Below are 20,837 nucleotides of genomic sequence, written 5' to 3' on the forward strand. Positions count from 1 at the left end.
TGTCCGCAGACTATTCCGCTGAATTATCACTCGCCAAGTCACAGACAGATTTATTATATAAATTAATGCAGGCAGTTTAATTTAAAATACAGTGTTTATTGACAGATGATGTAATAAAACTAATCAGATAAATAAAACGAAACAGATGATGAAAAAAAACAAAATAGAAAAACGTCCATAACACATGTTTTGCAAGAAATTCTAGTTAAATTGATGGTGGTTGAACACTTTGTGGTTCCACTCCGGAGACACTACTACACTACCTACACCTATTTATGCCAATTGTTCTGTTTTGGCTTGAAGGGTATGTGAGGGAGACATTCTTTTCCGAGGCGTTCTAATTTAGTCCTCAAGGGTAGCAAGTAGCAACACATATTTGATCCAAGGTAGATTTTAATCTGATCTTATGATGATTATTTGTACATATCATTGGTCGGCAATAATCTCTATCGTCAGATGGACTGCATGCTTGCTTGTCACTTCTATCTTCTATAACCCTCTTAGTCGGGTAAAAAGTAAAATTTCGAAAATTTTGTAGATTATAAAATGTGAAAATATTTTTTTACCTACTGGCAGGTATACCGGAAAAGTGGAATCCGGCCTCATTAACAGCACGTGTTGTGAGTGTATTGCGCGGCCCACTGAAGTGAAGTATTCATGGCCTCCGCTCCATCGCCCGCCACGAGAGCCTTTAACAAAATCTCTCTTATTTGTTTTCGCCGGAACCTAAGCTCGCTCGCGGTCATTATTAAAGTTGTTACGAAGAACAAAATTTTGCACCTTATTAAAATATGAAAGAGAAAACAGGTTATTGAAGATTTAATAAAGCTTATGACTTAATTTAAAATATAAAGATAACAAACTACCGCCCAAGAAAATTGGTTATCAAGCCTCCATTGAAAAAATAGCCTGTTCACATTCACACACTCTGGAAGACTTAATTAGTACTCCTCATTGTTATCTCACTTTCAACCAATTACATCAACATTAACACTACAGACATTCAGAGCTATGGCGGAGATGTCATCGAAGTAGAGCAACGAAAAGTTTCACAAACTTCATAATACATTATGATTATGAATAAGGAAAGCCAGAAGTACGTTTCAGTAAATAAAGAAACAACAATTTCCAAAGTTAAACCCATATATAATACGAGGTTGAAATACTATCTTAAGGGCTGACTTTTAAACTGAGGTCGAGACCGTAAATTGGCACTTGTAACTTTAAGATTCCGGAGTACACTCCTCAACTTTCTGAATTCCACCCTTATTATTCTCTTCAAGTCTTTTGCAGTGAAATTCTTAAGAAATGGCACTGTATGTGTTCGAAACTTCAGCTAAGCTGTTTATGTTAAACACCTTTCCGGTCAATCCAAGTTCAATAATAACTTTGGAACGTTACGAATATAACTTGCCGTGTATGAGAAAATTGACAAAGAGCAATAAGGTCTTGAGACACCGAAAATCGAATGGCAATAAAAGAAATAAAGGAAAGCAAAAGGAACAAAACCTGCGTTGGAGATATGAAACCAGTGTAATAAAGCGATTGTAGCAGCTTTCGCGTAAGGAACGTAAAATTGAGCGGTGGAGGATGTAGTATTTTCGTGAGAATGTTTTTCTGTTACCATTTTGATGTAAACTATATAAATCCTAGACAACAGCCAATAACAGTTACAGTTACAGATGAAGTCGTCAAATGTTATTGTTCTTGTTATTTTAGCCATAAGATTTGGTCCGAATGTTGTGGTAAGATACAGTCACATATGTGAGGGCATTCCACATTAGTCCTCAGCATCTATGACTAACGTCAATTGTCATAGGTATCAGTGGTCACTAACTATCAATTGCACTGCTTACTTCATGCATATACTTTCCTTACCTTCAATGTAACCAATAATTACATCTACGGAGAGTTACCCTTTCCAAATTAGTTTCCAACAAAAACTAAAGAGCTTTTAATCAAAAATGAACGAAAGCCTGCTGGAGGGGAATGATTTAATTATGACTTCCATTCAGTGTGGGATGATCCGTTAATGCTCGTCGCGCATTGAGGCCTGCGCTTGGTTTAATCAGGCCAGCGCTGCACATTGTCCGCTATGAATTGTGACGTTAATTGTTAAGCGAATTGGGTCGGATCGTGTTGCGGGGTGGGACATCTAGATGTACAATTGTATCTGTATACGTATATGAATAATATTGATGTATGTATCGTTGACGCATTTTAAGGTCACCGCTCCAAGCCAGAATTCTCTGTGTCAAATGCTCAGACAAGATCCAGAACACAACAAGGCTTATTTTTTTATAATATCGTAGTATCAGACGAGCATGCACTCCACCTGATAATAAGTGGTTACTGCCGCCCATGGACATCTGTAAACAGCCCGAGATAGGTTTAGTATTCCTACCTGCGGTCAATCACAGATGCGCCGCTACCTTTAAGGACTAAGCTGGAACGCCTCGGAAAAGTGTCTGCCTTACCACACCCATCAAACTAGAACACAGAAGCGCTTAACACTATTGTTAATTGACAGAATAGGTGTGGCGGTGGTACCGCCGGAGCCGAACCACATAGGGTCTCGTAGATGCCATTAACATACCTAAAGACAAGTATACAAACAACTACGTCTGGTCAGGAACGAACCAGAAACTTAGCGCGTCAAATCACATGATAGATAGATAAATTATTCTTTATTACACACTTCAATAGAACTTAACAATAATAAACAATTACGTTAATAACGGCAATAAATGGTAACACGTGGATCGTGTCCTAACACTTAAGGAAACACTTTGCCTCGTGGATTATTTTAAAAAGCTATGCAGTTTCTTATTTCCTTTGTCGGATTACTCATGATTCTCTATTAATATTTGTAAGAAAGCAGCTTTGTGGTTTACGTTTTCTTCGTTTGAGAACCAACCCAATATTATAACTCAATTTCTGCCAGCTACTTCCGTTGCCAATATTTTTGTTATATAGCGTAGTATTCTATCTTTGTTGAAAATTTCTATATTGGTTAAACATATTTTGTTATCTAAAATATTGTATATGTTTCTATTAACTTTAATGTTACATAAATATATTTTAGATCTTCATTTATCTTATTTAATCTTAACGTTATAAATCTACAGTTACATCCATTTTAATCATAGTTAAGGATATATCATGATAAAATGTCCCATATTTTACCATTTTTGTCGATTTATGACTCCGTTCCTCGGATAATGGTTCATGGAAAGTTCACAAATTTATAGCCCAGATAATATAAGTTCACAGGAAGTTCACATCGAACGAATATAGGCTGAATAATGTACACTACAATGTTAGTTTCATTTTTATAACAGGGTAGCGGCATAATATGTAATACTTTAAACGTTATGGGCTTCGCGTGGTCATAATGATATACAATAACAATTCACATAAACCCACGGCTTATGGTGATCACCGATTTATAACCGTTAGTGGCTAATCTTAATGCGTACGGAAAACACAGTAAGCCATCGGTCTCGGTTATAATCATTGGATAGATAGACTTTATTTAATTATATGTAATAAAATGATTGCATATATAAAAGAAAAAAATGAGCACTAATGATTGTGGAAAATAAGACAAAACCCACTGAGTTTCTTACTGGATCTTCTCAATTGAGATCGCGTTCCTATCCGGTAGAAGTGTAAAAAAAATATTGTAACTGATAATTTGAAAGTGCCTCAGCAGGCATATACATAAATAAATATATTTCATTTCAGACAGATTGACGTTAAAATTTCGGAGGGCTCACGGGCAATTTGAAATATCCGATATCGGTTCGCAAATAACCCGGACCTTTCCTATCCCCCTTGACACAACATGAAAATCAGTGGATCGTGAAAGTAGTTGCGGAGTTTCAGTTCGCAGAACAGCTCGCAGTTATCTCTGCCCTGTGCCGTCTATCGGTTACAACGACAGTTTACTTTATCTAACGAGCATTTGCTACATATCGTGAGGTACGCCTGCGCGGCACTGCTATAAGCGTTGTTACCATCATACCATATGTCGTAGCTCGTTAAGTCGTAACATACGTTAATTGGCGGGCTTGCCTTGATAAGGGATGAGTTTACGCGCCGCATCTGATTTGCTTAGTTTCTGTAACAAATGTTATTCTGTAATCCTTTGGTTACGACTAGGGTTGTCACAAACTTAGAAATATTTTTATAAATACCACAATATTAATAACGTAATTTAAACACTGCGACTGTACGAAAAATTAAAGCCACAAAGTTTATAATCCTTATTCATAAATGCTTAATATCAAGTGTTTTATCTGTTGTATGGTTTATATGTTATTTTAACATTCCGAATGTCACTATTAGCCGTAGTAAACATAAGTAGCGAAGATCCAGCCACGAACCCTTTAAGGGGATTTAAATAGTTTCTACACAAAACCTTTATTTTTTTTGTTGTGTTATGTAAATTCTCATTATTGTCCGTAGCCCTTTCATCCCTTAAAAGAGGCCAGTATGTGCGTTTCCGCGTTTTCATTGCGTGACAGTTGGCAATGATGCGATAAGGGCGTGTTACGTCTACCCTACTGCCCTATTATTTTTTGTGTTCGTGCGAATAACACATAAACCATAACATACATGACTAAAAACCATGGATTGAGAAAGTAGCGCATACTTTATGATATCATTTTTTGAAGTAATCGTATAAAAGCTCGTTTCCTAAGGTCACACATATTTCAGTCTTATAGGATTGTAGGAATGCTAACTTCAATCAGATTAATATTTTTGAACGGGCTCTGGTCCGCACGCGTGCCGTCTGCATCCAATTTGCTGCAAAATTATTCTTTCCCTGTCATGTCTATGTCACATCACAGATTGGGTACAAAACAAATACAAGTCTGTGGTCTATGTATTCCCTTATTGTTTGTGCCCATGACACCCACGTCGCAGGTAGTTCTTTTTTAGTCGATGAGGAGGTAAGTTTCAAAAAGTACTCAGTGCCTCTGGGATATTTTCCCGGGTGAGCATTTACGGTCACCATGTCTTCGGGTTCTTCCAGGTGTTATTGGTTTGGCAGTTTAAGGTGTCACTCATGCCGTCCGCACACCGGCAGGGGATATCTATTAGTCATGGAGAACATGCAGTCCGCCTGATGGTAAGTGGTTACTGCCGCTCATGGATATCTGTAATCAAAACCAGGATTAGATATTCGTACCTGAGGTCGACCACATATGCGCCGCTACTCCTGAGGACTAATCTGGAACGCCTCGGAAAAGTATGTCTCCCTTACCACACCCTTCAAACCAGAACGTTTAACGGTGCAGAAATAGGTGAACTAGGATATACTGGTACCAAAACTACACAGCGTCACATATGGGGCTCTAGTGCGTTGCTATATCTTTTATCTATATTAAGATTAATATCGTTATTGTGTTGCGTGTCAAAGGTCATAGAACAATGGAGGCTCGACAAACTTTTCCTATTAGGCACGACATCGTATTTATTTTCATAACGACTTCCACGAAGCTCTCATGGCTTCTTGATAACGGACGCTTTTGTTCTAATTAGTTCTGAAATATTAAGTTACGGTACTGGGTCCAATTACATTATTTCAGTAGGTACTTATTACGACAGACACCTAGCAGTATTGTTCGTAATATTGTTCAACCAACAGACTTACAACTGTTTTTTCTGTTGTACTCAAGGGCATATGATAAGGAGAAGGGTTTGGGCTTGCGAGTACTAATAAAACTAAAAAAAAAACTTGAGTAGGTACGAATTAGGTTTTGCCTTTCAAAGTAAGTTGCGAATTGGAAATTAATTATCACTTATTCTAAAGAAAGGAAAAATTGCAAATAGATATTCGTGAGGAAGTCCAGATGCATGATAATAATCTGTAATGTTCTCAAAAGTATGTGAAATCTGTCAATTTACACTTGGCCAGCGCAGTAAATGTTATTAGTGTAAAACTAATCTCATTAGCAAAGTAACAACATATTATTAAAGGACACGAAGAAAAATATAAAAAGGGCGGAAATGTCAAGCAATTAAGTGTAAATTGTTTATGGAATAGTTAATATGTATGGAAGTTGTGCGATTTCTACAGGCGCGGTTCCAGGTTCATAACCCTAACCCAAAACGTCGAGTCCAACTCGCACTTGGTCAGTTTTTTTAAACCCTGCACTGATTTCTCTCTGCTGTGTGAGTAGTGGAGAGGATATGCTAAACTTTTCAATAAATAGAGAACCACTTTAGGAAAAAGTGGTTTAATTTAACCAAATTCCTCCTGTGATCCCCTAGAATGCTGTGCTCGCGCCTGGATTTCTAACACAAACACCTATTGTTCCAGGCTCCTCAGCTTGGATGTGTCCTCGCTGGAGGACGTGTACTGGCTGGAGGACTCGACGGCGCGCCACGTGATCGACGCGAAGGACTTCGCCGCGTGGTCGGCGGCGCGCCAGAGCCTGCCCACCGGCAAGGACCAGCTGCAGACTCTCAAGGCGGACCTCTGGAGCACCGTCGTGAAGAACAGCAAGCACCAGGACGCCTGGACATGGGGTGAGGGAATTTCTGTACATTGAAAAACTTACGTTACTTGAATTGTTCATGTTTACCGACTGTATGTATTTTGTGATTGCAAATTAATTGATCGATTTAATTGAATTCAGGTCATTAATTTTTAAGCTTAAAAATTAGAATGAATTCTGGAGAATTATTACGAAAAAAATACAAGATTGCTTAAAAATTTATAGCCTATGAGTATGTCACTACCACAATTTACATGAATGTAACGAAACCTCTTATTTATCTTAAACTCCGTAAGGCAACTTGGGCTACTGAGAGTGCCAAAGAATGAAATATACGTAATGAAATATACCTACATACGCTCGAAAAAATATATTTTCCGCAGTGAGACAACTTGATAGATAAAAATTGTACTTTTAAGTATGAAAACCTTTGTCCCAGAATTGCGATACCTCAGTCGTAAACTTGCTTCACGTATTAATCCACTTCACGATCCTCTACGGCAAACTTTGCGTCACAAGATCCATCAACAAAGTTATTACCCGACAAATGGCTATCGGAATTGGATTATGGTGTGAAGGAGTTGCTTTCCGGACGGTGAAGGCGTATCGACCCGTATTAGACGCTAATGCTCGCGCAAAACGGTTTAATGTAATTGGATTAAAATCGTATTACGGTACATAGTTGCCTAGAAACACGGTATCAGCGATAGAATTGTTATTTAAGCTCGATTAATTAGTGTGAACTTCATGTTTTTGGACTTAATTAGACAGTTAGAGTAAATAATAGTAGGTGGGTGTCTAAGGGTCGTAGGGGTTGCTGTGGCGTGGGCCCCACAAGGGATCTCGGAGTTCATCAAATGTTTCGCTTCTACTATATGAAATTTCAGCTTTAGACTAAGTTGCATTTGATTACAATAGGGTTTTCTAGAAAATAGACTAGTATTATAAGTAAAGGAGAGCAACAACATATTTATTCATGCTCAGGACACTTATAATTTTGGCAATTTTTCTAATCAAGCTATAACTTCCGTAACAAAATAGAACGTATTGATTCTTATTTTGAAATATCTATTAATTACGCAATGCTACAACCGACTCTATATTCCCGTAGAAGATGTAGCAGGGGACCAAGGAATTATATCCAGCAATACAATAAATAAAATTAGCAGAATTTTCTGTAAAGTTATCCATCTTATGCTGTCACAGGTAAATAAGCCGACTACTTCAACATCCCTTCTTCTATTCCTTGGTTCGGTGCACTGGTTCCGTAGATACGCTGGAACGAAATTCACGCATAGCCAATCAAGACAACTGAAACCCGTAATTCTATAAATTAGGAACAATTCTTTTGATGTGAAGGTGGTATGCTGGTGGTATCGGTGTCGGTGTGCGGGCTGGTGACGCTGGCGGCCATGACGCAGCCGTCGCTGGCGCCCGAGGCCAAGCACTCGCTGCTGCAGTACGTCACCGGGAAGTACTTGCACCCACCCAGCTGTAAAGTAAGTTATAGCTACACACATGGCTAATACGATAGTAACGCATTTTGTCTAACCTAACCTAAACAGCATTTTTTATTCAAATATTTACCAGGTCATATTTCGTTAACTAATTACATAAATATTTCTTATCCTATGCTAAAAAGACGTCCGGATTCGTTACATACATAAATTTGTCAGCTTAAAACAAAATAGTTCCTCCTGTTCGAAGACATTTGCTTCTCCGCATCGTCGCTTTTGGCCCTTCTGACCACCTTTCATATCCGCCCATACCCAAGTTTTATTAACCCGGATATTACTGGTATAATGTAATAAATAAGTACAATAAATATGAATGTACTGTAATGTTTGTTGCAAATATATAAATATAGTCCTATTTGAAAATTCATATTTTGTTTCTACTGAGTATTGCCCGTTAGAACTACGCCGGCTATTCTCATTAGGTATTTATTACCACGAATGCTGGCTGTACAAACCGCTGTATTCCTAAAGCCATCCCGAGGGATATGAGTGGCTGCAAGCACAGTTCTATGCAAAAATTACTTTTGCTTAGAAGCGAAATAAACTACAATTCCGATGTGCAATATTCATAGTCATTTCCGCTCAAAGAAGGTAGTAGTAACTCACATAAGTTCACTTTAAAGAAAATTATGAATTTATTTTCGAAAAATTACTTGGATCTAGGAGAGCCTATAAGATTTGTGTATTAATAATAGAGTACTAATACGCTGTATAGGCCAACTGCCTTCTTCGCATATATTTTTTTTTAAATATTCAAATAGGGGTAGCAAAAATCATGCTGTTCATATGATAGCAAGTGATCGCTGCCACCCAAAGAAAATTATACTGTAATCAACGCCACATAAACGGGAGTTCTAGCTGAAGCGGATTACTGATGCGTTGCCCTTTTCTTCAAAATATAAATGTACACCTATTCTTGCACGGTACCTCTATGGGTAGATGGATGTGTAACGAGCGAATGTTATCTGGTTTCCAGGTGGAGTGGGGGTGGCAGGAGCCGCAGCCGGTGGGCGAGACCATGTGCTTCACGGTGCACTGCTTCCAGCGCAACGGCCAGCCCTACCCCGTCTGCGACACCGACGACCTCACCGTCTCCATCTCGCACGGCACCAGGAAGGTACTGCACCCTTTCTTATCAGGGTATAGTCCGCTCTGAAGTTGCTGTCCGCAGGTTGAGTTTAGCATATAGTCCGTAGTGTAAGGGCACACTAACGCAGCTATGTATCCGTGGGCGAAAGCTGGCAGCGGACGGATGCCGGTGGGTCCCGCGCTGTCTTCGTCCTGCTAATATCTGCAATTTGCTATTGCGACGAGAATAGAAACGATTCGGAGCGGACTAGCAGTTTGACGCGGACTATACTCACTATGTACACAGGACATGGACAAACAGACGGAGACATTTTCAAGGCTTAGTACAGTAATTTTTATAAGATTTTTTTCATGGTACTTAGAATTGACTGACTTGGGACAACTCCACGTACCCCTAGATTGGACTTTGCTGATTAGGGCTATGTTTAGAATCCAGAAAAGTATCAGAGTATGTTACAGTGAGTGCCTCGAGTGATCGAAGGGTTCGAAGTTCAAATCCTAGGCACGCACCTCTGATTTTTCAGAGTTATGTGTGTATTGCAAATTAATTATCACTTGCATAATCGTGATGGAAAAGATCATGAGCATACCTGAGAAATCTTAAAAAAAAGTTTCAAAGGTATGTATGTTTCCCATTCTGAAAGGAGACCTGTGTCCCAGCAGTGAGACAGTAATGGGGTTGATGATGACGATGATGATGATCTTACAGTAGAGCATATTTGTGTTTCAGATAACAGCGGTGGTGGAGCTGGGCTCGGGCGACCCGGCGCAGGCCAACACGGCGCGCGCCAAGTTCACGGTGCGCACCGCCGGCGTCTACATCATCAACGTCATGATCGGTGAGCCGCGCCACTCTGTTTTGCTATAATTACATGTAGCAATGTATTGGTAGCAGGCTCCTATTATGACATTAAGTAGTCGGGTCGCCGGTCAGTTATGTAAAAGATTTCAAGGAGCTCTGTGTCATCCTTTATAAATATTTAACTGTTTGGAATTTGAGGGAATATGTTTGATAATTAAAATAATTTATGTTATAATAAGAAATAAATAATTTATAAATTTATAAATAATTTTTACATATCTTTTGCATACTGTACTAATATATGAATTTTATATTTAAATAAAGATAGTTTATATAGTATTATGAATGACATATAAGACCGATATGATTTAAGTCTTTAACTTCTGTATCTCAGTTACAAGGTTACATTAATATGTGTGTGATATACGTCAGTGTGATGCTAACAGTTCTTGTGTGCTTGTGATGTGTAATGATGTATTGACGTATAATGTGTCCGTACGTATACGTACTAGCGACTTCAGCGACATATTGCATAAACGTAGGTTCATATGTGTGTGTGTGTTCGTATGCTTACTGTATGTCCGTGTGCAGGCGGCGCGACGGCGTGCGGCGGTCCGTTCCGCAAGTGGTTCGTGGCGGGGCGCGTGGCGGCGCGGCGCTCGCGCGTGGCGGCGCACGCGGCCGTGGTGTGCACCGCGCAGCGCCCGCGCACGCTGCACGTGCACCCGCGCGACCAGTTCGACAACCCCGCGCCGCTGCAGCCGCCCGCCATACAGGTACCTCACTGACACTCTACACGATGTTGCTTCACTTTACTGTACTTAACATTTTAATGGCATGAACGTAAGCGCTTCAATTAGTCTACTACATAATTACTCAACTATTACCCAAAATCACTTACTAGGATGGCGCAACGATCCAAATTAAGTTTTAGTGTCCGATCCGCCTCCTCTAGCTTGTTATCTATCCGATTCTCGCGCAGATCCTTTATGACTTCATCTTTCCAGCGATGCCCAAAATTTCTTATATACAACACATATTCTTTTTTTTTATAATATAGGAGTAGCAGACGAGCATGCAGTCCACCTGATGGTAAGTGGCTACTGCCGCCCATGGACATCTGTAATCAACCCCAGATAGGATTAGAATTTCCTATCTGAGGTCGGCCGCAGATGCGCCGCTACCCTTGAGGACTAAGCTGGAACATCTCGGAAAAGTAAGTCTTCCCTTCAAAACGGAACACAGCAGGGCCTAACACTGCTGGCAGGCAGAAATAGGTGTGGCGGTGGTGCCGCCGAAGTCGAACCACAAAGGGCTCTACCATCTGCAAAACGATACATATTCGTTTAACGATTCTGTAAAGACCTACGTTCTGCAGGGTTTTTCCATCGAGTTGTGCGAAATCGGCGGAGCGTCGGACGCGGCGCTGGCGGAGGCGGCGCGCTTCGCGTACGACGCGGTGAACCAGCGCGTGTGCGTGGCGCTGTGCTTCCCGCGCGCCGGCGCCTTCCGCGCCGCGCTGCACTACGACGGCGTGCTGCTGCACAACGGACAGTTCGACTGCATCGTGCTCACGCGTGAGTATAACACCGGAGCTTGTTGCTTGTCTCGGTTCCGAGCTTGTACATACGCAAAATGTTGAGATAACTTCGATAGCGTTATTCAGAACACGGCGACATCACGACTTCCTGCCACTTGTCAAGAAATAGCGCCACAGGTCGTTAATTTTTTTTTTAGTAGTAATGATTATGAAAATACCTTAAATGGTCTTTAAAATATTAATTTTTCATTTAATCCCTATACGGCAATTTAATATGACATTATATTACTGATAACTTACGTAGATGCTCGTTAACTGGTGCACATTTCTTCTGTTGTAAAACAATGTCGGTGTTGCAGCGAGCGACACGGCGACGGTGCAGCGGCACATCTCGGGCAAGCGCGGCGTGGCGTACGAGGCGCGGCTGCTGGCGCCGGGCCGCCCGCGCCGCGTGCTCTGCTGCCTCAGCCCCAAGCAGCTGCTCGTCAAGGACTACATCCTCAAGTTCATCCCCAAGCGGATCACCTCCTTCCGGCTGTGCCCCTCCACTAAGGTATGTAGGCGACCACAGGGAGGTTTACACTGTCAAATACACATCTGTTAGGGTACGATTTTATCCAGTTTGATTAAGGGAAGGTCACGATGAAGGAAAACATGCCTAGAAGGAGGGCTTAGAAATTTCCATTCATTTTGTTCCATTTTTCATCATCCTAAAAAAATCATATATTTGTCCATGATGAAAATTACCGATGTTTATGTCCGCAGATGATCCTGGAGGCGCGTCCAGCGGGTACGGCACCGGCGGGAACACTGACACTGGAGGACGGGGCGCAACCGCCGCTGCAGCTGGCCGCGCCCGAGCGGGACCTGCTGGCCGCCGCCTTCACGCAGCTGCTGGTGGCCAACTGCGGCGGCGAGGACACCTTCAAGGTACGCCACACCCCCAGCACCCCGCTGTGCCGCCGCAGCTGGCCGCGCCCGAGCGGGACCTGCCCGCTAATCGCTGAAGATGAATCAAAGACAAATCCCATTTTAATCATAATCGACTCCATATCATCTTTCAGCATGTTTCGCTATGCGTTATATTTTAAAGCAAGGCAATAACAAGCAATATTGATGTTCTCACATTGCAGAACAAGCAGGACTTCTTCTACAGCGAGATCCGCAAGGCGCACGCGCGGCACCCGCACGACAAGCTGGCCATCCGCGTGCTGCGCTCCGAGCTCGTGCGCTCCAGCCTCAAGGCCACGCGCCACTTCACCGTCGCCGACTGGTGCAAGAACTTCGACGTCAGCTTCCAGGGCGAGCAGGGTCAGTGCCCAGTGTCCACTATGCCTAGCCTCCCCGTAGTTTTAGGAACTACCGAGCAGGAGTGATAACTATGTCTAAAAAACCCTCTATCAGAATGTTCTGGTGTGATTTATGTGTGAAATAATAAGAAAAAAGTTATGAAAGTAATTTGTTCTCGAAGTTTGATATATTTTCGTTAATTTTTTGACAAACAGTTACAATATCTAAACAATAAAATTGCGTCTGACTTTTGCAATTGAAAATGTAATTTTTTAAAGGACTACTATATTTACTTGCTGAAACTTAACAATTTTTTATTTGTAGCAGGATGTATTAGTCGTCGCGTTACCATAGTGATCTTTAGTCTGTACCGTACCGTATACAATTTACGTTATGTCCGGTGGAATGTTGCGCGCAGGTGTGGACTGGGGCGGCGTGCGGCGCGAGTGGTTCTCGCTGGTGTGCGCGCAGCTGTTCGACGCGCAGTACGGCCTCTTCGTGTCCTTCCACGACTCGCGGAACGGCCTCGTGCTGCCCAACCCCGACCGACCGCCGCATCTCAAGGTAACCGGCCGTATATTGATTTTTATGGTTACCTAAAGGGTTAAAAAACGATGATCAGTCAGTCATTTATTATAGGACTATTATTGTGCAACCGTACTGGGAGCTGTCATATGAGGGGCGCCAAAAAGACAGATGCGCCATTAGGCGCCTAAAATTTTAGCTACTAGGCTGCAACATACGAGTACATATTTTGTGCCGTAACTATACGAGAGTGCGAGGCAAAAAATATAAATAAACGTCGTCAGGACCTAGGGAACGCCGCCATGAGACGTTGCACCATCTAAAATTTTCTAGTACCGTCATTGTTTGTAGCACTTTTATTTAGGTCATTTTTTATGGTGTGTGATGGTTGATGTTACAGCTGAAGCACTTCGAGCTGGCGGGCAAGCTGGTGGGCAAGTGCCTGTACGAGAGCGCGCTGGGCGGCGCGTACCGCCAGCTCGTGCGCGCCCGCCTCGCGCGCTCCTTCCTCGCGCAGCTCATCGGCCTGCGCGTGCACTACAAGGTACTGTGAGCTGGCGGTGAGCTGGGGGCGAGTGCCTGTACGAGAGCGCGCTGGGCGGCGCGTACCGCCAGCTCGTGCGCGCCCGCCTCGCGCGCTCCTTCCTCGCGCAGCTCATCGGCCTGCGCGTGCACTACAAGGTACTGTGAGCTGGCGGTGAGCTGGGGGCGAGTGCCTGTACGAGAGCGCGCTGGGCGGCGCGTACCGCCAGCTCGTGCGCGCCCGCCTCGCGCGCTCCTTCCTCGCGCAGCTCATCGGCCTGCGCGTGCACTACAAGGTACTGTGAGCTGGCGGTGAGCTGGGGGCGAGTGCCTGTACGAGAGCGCGCTGGGCGGCGCGTACCGCCAGCTCGTGCGCGCCCGCCTCGCGCGCTCCTTCCTCGCGCAGCTCATCGGCCTGCGCGTGCACTACAAGGTACTGTGAGCTGGCGGTGAGCTGGGGGCGAGTGCCTGTACGAGAGCGCGCTGGGCGGCGCGTACCGCCAGCTCGTGCGCGCCCGCCTCGCGCGCTCCTTCCTCGCGCAGCTCATCGGCCTGCGCGTGCACTACAAGGTACTGTGAGCTGGCGGTGAGCTGGGGGCGAGTGCCTGTACGAGAGCGCGCTGGGCGGCGCGTACCGCCAGCTCGTGCGCGCCCGCCTCGCGCGCTCCTTCCTCGCGCAGCTCATCGGCCTGCGCGTGCACTACAAGGTACTGTGAGCTGGCGGTGAGCTGGGGGCGAGTGCCTGTACGAGAGCGCGCTGGGCGGCGCGTACCGCCAGCTCGTGCGCGCCCGCCTCGCGCGCTCCTTCCTCGCGCAGCTCATCGGCCTGCGCGTGCACTACAAGGTACTGTGAGCTGGCGGTGAGCTGGGGGCGAGTGCCTGTACGAGAGCGCGCTGGGCGGCGCGTACCGCCAGCTCGTGCGCGCCCGCCTCGCGCGCTCCTTCCTCGCGCAGCTCATCGGCCTGCGCGTGCACTACAAGGTACTGTGAGCTGGCGGTGAGCTGGGGGCGAGTGCCTGTACGAGAGCGCGCTGGGCGGCGCGTACCGCCAGCTCGTGCGCGCCCGCCTCGCGCGCTCCTTCCTCGCGCAGCTCATCGGCCTGCGCGTGCACTACAAGGTACTGTGAGCTGGCGGTGAGCTGGGGGCGAGTGCCTGTACGAGAGCGCGCTGGGCGGCGCGTACCGCCAGCTCGTGCGCGCCCGCCTCGCGCGCTCCTTCCTCGCGCAGCTCATCGGCCTGCGCGTGCACTACAAGGTACTGTGAGCTGGCGGTGAGCTGGGGGCGAGTGCCTGTACGAGAGCGCGCTGGGCGGCGCGTACCGCCAGCTCGTGCGCGCCCGCCTCGCGCGCTCCTTCCTCGCGCAGCTCATCGGCCTGCGCGTGCACTACAAGGTACTGTGAGCTGGCGGTGAGCTGGGGGCTAATGCCTGTACGAGAGCGCGCTGGGCGGCGCGTACAGCGTTAAAACGCTGCTGTGTTCTGGTTTGAAGGGTGTGGTAAGGGAGATATACTTTTCCGAGGCGTTTCAGGTTAGACCTCAGGGTAACGGCGTGTCCGTGGCCAACCTCAGATAGTAATCCTATCTGGGGTTGAGTACAGATGTCCATGAGCGGCAGCAGTCACTTGCCATCAAATGGACTGCATGCTCGTCTGCTACTCATATATTATTAAAAAAATACATTTTTTGCAAAATCTAGCTCGAAAGACTAAAATTTACACCATTAGATAATAAAGGTTTATCATGTTTAATGTTAAAACATACGATTGCAGCACTTCGAGCAGGATGACCCGGAGCTGTACCTGTCGAAGATCAAGTATGTGCTGGAGACGGACCTGGACGCGGCGGACGCGCTGCCCGAGCTGTACTTCGCGGACGACGTGTACGACGCGCGCGGCCGCCTGCTGGCCACCCGGGACCTGCTGCCCGGCGGCCGGGACCTCAGGGTGAGGGCTTCTTATCACTCGTTTAGTTTGGCATCTATCCTACACGGCAGTCTGTCAATGAATACTGTGTCACTTTGTTTATTTTCCGTACTTTGTCACATTCTTATATAGGCTAGATACTTACGCCGAGAACACCCGAGAAGCGTGAATGTGATCAATTTCTTGCTCTTTCGCTCTCGCGCTCGCCTCATCTCCGATCGCGGTCGGTGTTTTGCCCGCTTCAAAGGGTTTCTCGAGCGAGAAAAGAGAACTGTATAGTATAATGTAGCTGCCTTCTTGGTTCTCGCGAAATTTCAAGGCGATATTTCTCAGCGAGACTTCTCGCGTGAGTCTGTAGCCGGCTTCAGACAAGAAAGTGGAGAAAAATATTTGTTCTGCGTAAAATAATAATTTGGTAGATAATTAGATTTTTCAGTCAATTTTATTAGAGATATATAAAAAAAAAGTTGTAATGTGTACAGGTCCGCAATGCAACGAAGCTTCAATACCTGGACGCGCTGGCGCAGTGGCGGCTGGCGGCGCGCCAGCGGCTGGAGACCGACGCCTTCCTGCGCGGCCTGGCCGTGCTCGTGCCCGACAACCTGCTCGCCATCTTCGACGAGAACGAGCTGGAGGTAACGTCACCGCTGCAGCACCTCGACGAAGGTGTCTTAACATCGTAAATCATCTTAAATATTTGGTATAATGGTAAACGATGAAGCTCAATATAATATTTACAAATTTGTGAACAATTTGCCGAGTAACTCGTCGAGTAATGACGTGTATATAAATGTAACACACAAATATAGATTCATATTCTTTCGATTCGCGTTAAAAATCGATATCTCTTCAAGAATGGACGAGCATCGAGGTGAGTACGAAATACATTCAAGTTTATTTATAAGGTTATATTCGCGCTTATTCATCTACACTTTGAGTATAAAAATATGTCCATTAAAGTCATTGATCTATAACCTGAAGATACGCCACAAGCGGGCAAAACTTGAAACATACAAAATACGTCAAGTGGTGTAAAACGAGTTGAAACGACTCCAGTCGCTCTCGCGCAGCGTAGTAATACACACGAATGTCACTGAACACGTTAAACGTCATTATTTTGAATTTTAAGCCTCAAAATGCCTTCTTGTGCAATGCGTAAATGCAAAAATTATGCTCGAAAAAGAAACAAACTTCATGGAATCACCTATCACACGTAAATGAAGAGAAATTATTAAATTTTGTTTATTTTTCGTGTTCGATCCGCCATGATTACGTGAGTAACCAGAAAGAGACAAAGTATGTTTTTGTGAATGAAAGTGATAAAGACGCAAAATGCATGGTCATATATCAACAGAACAGAAGTGACATTTTATTGAATCTGACGATGTTCATATGTCGTATGTTATAGTTTAAAATCCCACTGCTTAATTTTATATTAGTGTGTTTTTAGTCAAAATATAACTTTTTATAGTTTATTTTAATAAAATAAAATCGATATATGGGAAATTCTGTATCCTAATCTCTAAATTTCCTTCGATACCTGTGGTAAATAATAAAAAATATTACCATAAAATTTATATAGGATAGTATACGGTATTTTAAAATTTCTTTAATTGAATAAATATTTCAATCATTAAGGTCGTATTTCTTCCTTAACCTAAACATAATTTAATAAACAATCTTTGTATAGCCAGAAATTAATCCTCAAAAAGACCACGGTAAAATTAGAATCTTATATATAAAATTCTCATGTCACAATGTTAGTTACTGTACCTACTCCTGCGAAACGGCTTTACTGATTTTCACCAAAATTTATATGCATATTCAGTAAGTCTGAGAATTGGCTACTATCTATTTTTCATATCTCTTAAGTGATAAGGGTTGTTCACCCTTAACATTTTTTTTATTTATATGGCAACACAATGTTTGCTGGGACAGCTAGTACATTTATAAAATTTACACAACTTTGCAATTAATGGTCGTGTGTAAAATAAAACTGATAATAATAAACATAGATTAGTAAAGATACTTAGCCGCCTTGAAATTGAAATAAGCCACAAACGGCTTATTAGTAAGTTCTTTTTTTGAATACTTGACAAATAAAAACATTTTTAGAGAAAATTTACGAATAAATAACTAATACTGCGTAATTTACATATTAAATAAATAATTATTTCAAATATTTTAGAGACATTTTAGCACGGAGACGTGGCAAAACTTTTTTACGCAACTATTTCAATTCTCAAAACTGGGTACATTTTCTTGTTAGGAGTGAGTAATATTTACTAATCTATGATAATAAATATAAACAATTTTTAAATCGTATATTTTAAACCAGTCGATACATCTGTATAGATACATTCTTTCAAATTATATTTTTATATAATAATAATTTATTTAGTTAAACTGTACTATAACATTTCTACGTAAACGACATACTAAAACTATTATCGACAGTTTTGGACATTTTTTACCTTCTGTTCCATTATTTCTTTGTCTTTGACAAGCATGCGGATCAATGGGAAAGCCACCATACGTCCCGTTTTTAACGGGACAGTCCCTTTTTTCGATGCTTCGTGCCGTTGTCTCCGAAATGAACCGTTACCATTGTCAATTAAGTAACAGTAAATAGTATAATTGTGAAAAAAAACATGGGGTGCTCCATTTATCAGTTTTCATAAAGCGCCCCACATTTTTTGCACAATTATACTATTTACTGTTCCTTAAATGATACCTATATTGAAAATTATTTTCTACTTTTTAGTTAATTTTATCATAAAAGCGTGTTTTTTATTATTTTTAACTATATTTTTTCAAGTAAAAAGTATTTGACATAAAAAAATCGATGTCTCGTTTTGACTGAAGTAATCATTGGTCACTATATTCCATGGTCAATATTTACGTTTGCGTACACTTGAAACGCAAGGTCAAACACTAGTTGTCTTTTTTTATCACATTGTTCTAATAGCTCTGTCCCTTATAGAACATTTGTCTATGTAGTTAAAGGTAAGTAAAATAAAAAACGTGCATGTGTGCTATCAAAGCAGTTTCGCTCAAGTTTTCTCTCAAGTTAGTGGGCGTATAACATGTCTAGTATTTGTCATTGTCATTGATTAAATTCTAAACTTAAGGGGGAGTCCCCTCCACCTGTATTGGCGAGCGAGTGAAGCCGTAAGTTAACATGTTACGTTTTTCCAGTAGCTGCTGACAGCTATGTGTCAACGTAACGTATTATGCTGTGTGTGCAGTTGCTAATCTGCGGCACGGGCGAGGTGTGACAGCAGCTGGTAGCTATGTGTAACGTAACGTGTTGTGTTGTGTGGCAGCTGCTGATCTGCGGCACGGGCGAGGTGTGCGTGTCGGACTGGCGCGCGCACGCGCTGGTGGCGGGCGCAGGGCGCGACTGGGAGCGGCGGCTGGCGTGGTTCTGGGCGGCGCTCGCCAACTTCAGCACCGAGGAGCGCGCGCGCCTGCTGCAGTTCTGCACCGGCTGCGCGCAGCTGCCGCCCGGCGGCTTCCAGGTGAACCAGAAGGCGTCACTTGCTTTTTGAATGGACATGATGACAGCATTCAAAAATCAAAGTATAAATAATCGAAGTAAAAACAATATATTGAAAAATAACCCAGTTTTAAAAAATACCTTTAAGATTTATTATATTTTCAATAAAATAAAAGTATAAAATACTGCACTCGGCCATCTTGTCTGAAACTGAGTTGTTTGAACTTTTGTATGAAATATTCTAGTGTAACGTCACCAATGGACGCCATGACACCCGCGAGCGCTTTCGCGCTTAATTCAATATTATTATACTATTATTTTCGTGAATACTCAATTTATTGCCAAAATAATACGATTTTTGGAATCAGTAGACGTGTACGTCCATTATAGAAGGGGTTTTCAAAATTTGTCGTCACCCCAATTGCGATATCCAATTTTTTTCGACATCTTGCATATGTGGTAGCTTCGAGCTAAACTAGCTTTTGAGGCAATCCTACTTACGCCCGTTCGATGAATAAGCAATATAACGGCTGTATTAAGTGCGAAATGTTTAAATTAATAATAGCTGTGAACTTAGCTATCAACGTGATATAAAATAATTGGCAATATTAATTTAATTAATAAAGTACAAATGAAACTCGCACATGGTCTCCGTACCATCAAATTTGTACATTTTGTGTATGGAACCCTAAAAATATGTATTTTCTTTCCAATTAGCCTGTTCCTTAAGATCGTAATATATTATTATCATTACTTCCCAAAATTTGATTCTTATAAGCGAGACTATCAGATAATTCAATAATACGAGTGTATATTGAATACAATAGATTTTAAAGAATGTTGCAATGCCAATGATGCAGTTTTAGTTTTTATCAAAATCACATTCGGCATTTTCACTTATCTTTTTAGTTTCGAATTTGGACCTAAAGGCCCATTTGAAAATTTCACCCTACATATCATATAACTCGGTACGTATGGTCGTGCGCAGGAGCTGAGCCCGCGCTTCCAGCTGACGGCGGCGCCCACGTTCGGCGCGCTGCCCACGGCGCACACGTGCTTCAACCAGCTCTGCCTGCCCGACTACGACAGCTACGAGCAGCTCGTGCGCGCGCTGCTGCTCGCCATCAACGAGGGCGCCGAGGGCTTCGGCATGATCTGACCGCCGCGGACCGTGCCATGCTGCCCCGCACTACCCCGTGCTGCCCTATGCTACTCCTTACTGCCCCACGCTGCCCTGCGTTACCCCACGCTGCCCCACACGACACCATGCTACGCCTCGCAGAGACTTCGGATTGTACCACACGTAAGGCATTATTTCGCAGGTAAGGTCGTCAATAAGTGACCAAAACTATTTGCTATTTGCATTAGTTAGGTCCATCGCACGGTATCGCCGTCTAATATCCACTACAAAACTTTTTTTAACAAAAGCAGTCATTATTGTTCCTTCTTTACTTGGTAGTATCGTTAATCGCCATTATACGCTTAAAATAACTCTTCTAACCGGATTTGAACTAAACCATTAAATATCAATTATTTCAAAACTTGATAGCAGATGATCAGTAATCATTCTCATAAAAACCAGTATTTACCGTAAAAAGTATTAAAAGCGATGCGAGTATTC

General features: G+C 43.1%; 1 protein-coding gene across 1 annotated transcript in view; it reads left to right on the top strand.

Moving 5' to 3' along the window:
* LOC140749843 (apoptosis-resistant E3 ubiquitin protein ligase 1) overlaps nucleotides 1-20,627 on the top strand; it is a 42,122-nt gene extending 21,495 nt beyond the window's left edge. Inside the window, exons 3-17 of the mRNA XM_073083055.1 lie at nucleotides 6,332-6,540; nucleotides 7,869-8,008; nucleotides 9,003-9,143; nucleotides 9,846-9,954; nucleotides 10,509-10,693; nucleotides 11,296-11,494; nucleotides 11,817-12,041; nucleotides 12,245-12,387; nucleotides 12,591-12,768; nucleotides 13,166-13,311; nucleotides 13,673-13,816; nucleotides 15,565-15,738; nucleotides 16,200-16,352; nucleotides 19,044-19,238; nucleotides 20,205-20,627. Of these exons, the coding sequence (XP_072939156.1) occupies nucleotides 6,332-6,540; nucleotides 7,869-8,008; nucleotides 9,003-9,143; nucleotides 9,846-9,954; nucleotides 10,509-10,693; nucleotides 11,296-11,494; nucleotides 11,817-12,041; nucleotides 12,245-12,387; nucleotides 12,591-12,768; nucleotides 13,166-13,311; nucleotides 13,673-13,816; nucleotides 15,565-15,738; nucleotides 16,200-16,352; nucleotides 19,044-19,238; nucleotides 20,205-20,375 (2,512 nt within the window). The 3' untranslated portion in view covers nucleotides 20,376-20,627. The remainder of the gene's footprint in view (nucleotides 1-6,331; nucleotides 6,541-7,868; nucleotides 8,009-9,002; nucleotides 9,144-9,845; nucleotides 9,955-10,508; nucleotides 10,694-11,295; nucleotides 11,495-11,816; nucleotides 12,042-12,244; nucleotides 12,388-12,590; nucleotides 12,769-13,165; nucleotides 13,312-13,672; nucleotides 13,817-15,564; nucleotides 15,739-16,199; nucleotides 16,353-19,043; nucleotides 19,239-20,204) is intronic.
* The last annotated feature ends 210 nt before the right edge of the window (nucleotides 20,628-20,837 follow it).

The sequence above is a fragment of the Epargyreus clarus genome, unplaced genomic scaffold, assembly GCF_041222505.1.
Source record: "Epargyreus clarus isolate Ecla_fem2 unplaced genomic scaffold, WU_Ecla_fem_2.2 ptg000018l, whole genome shotgun sequence".
NCBI classification, from domain to species: Eukaryota; Metazoa; Arthropoda; class Insecta; order Lepidoptera; family Hesperiidae; genus Epargyreus; species Epargyreus clarus.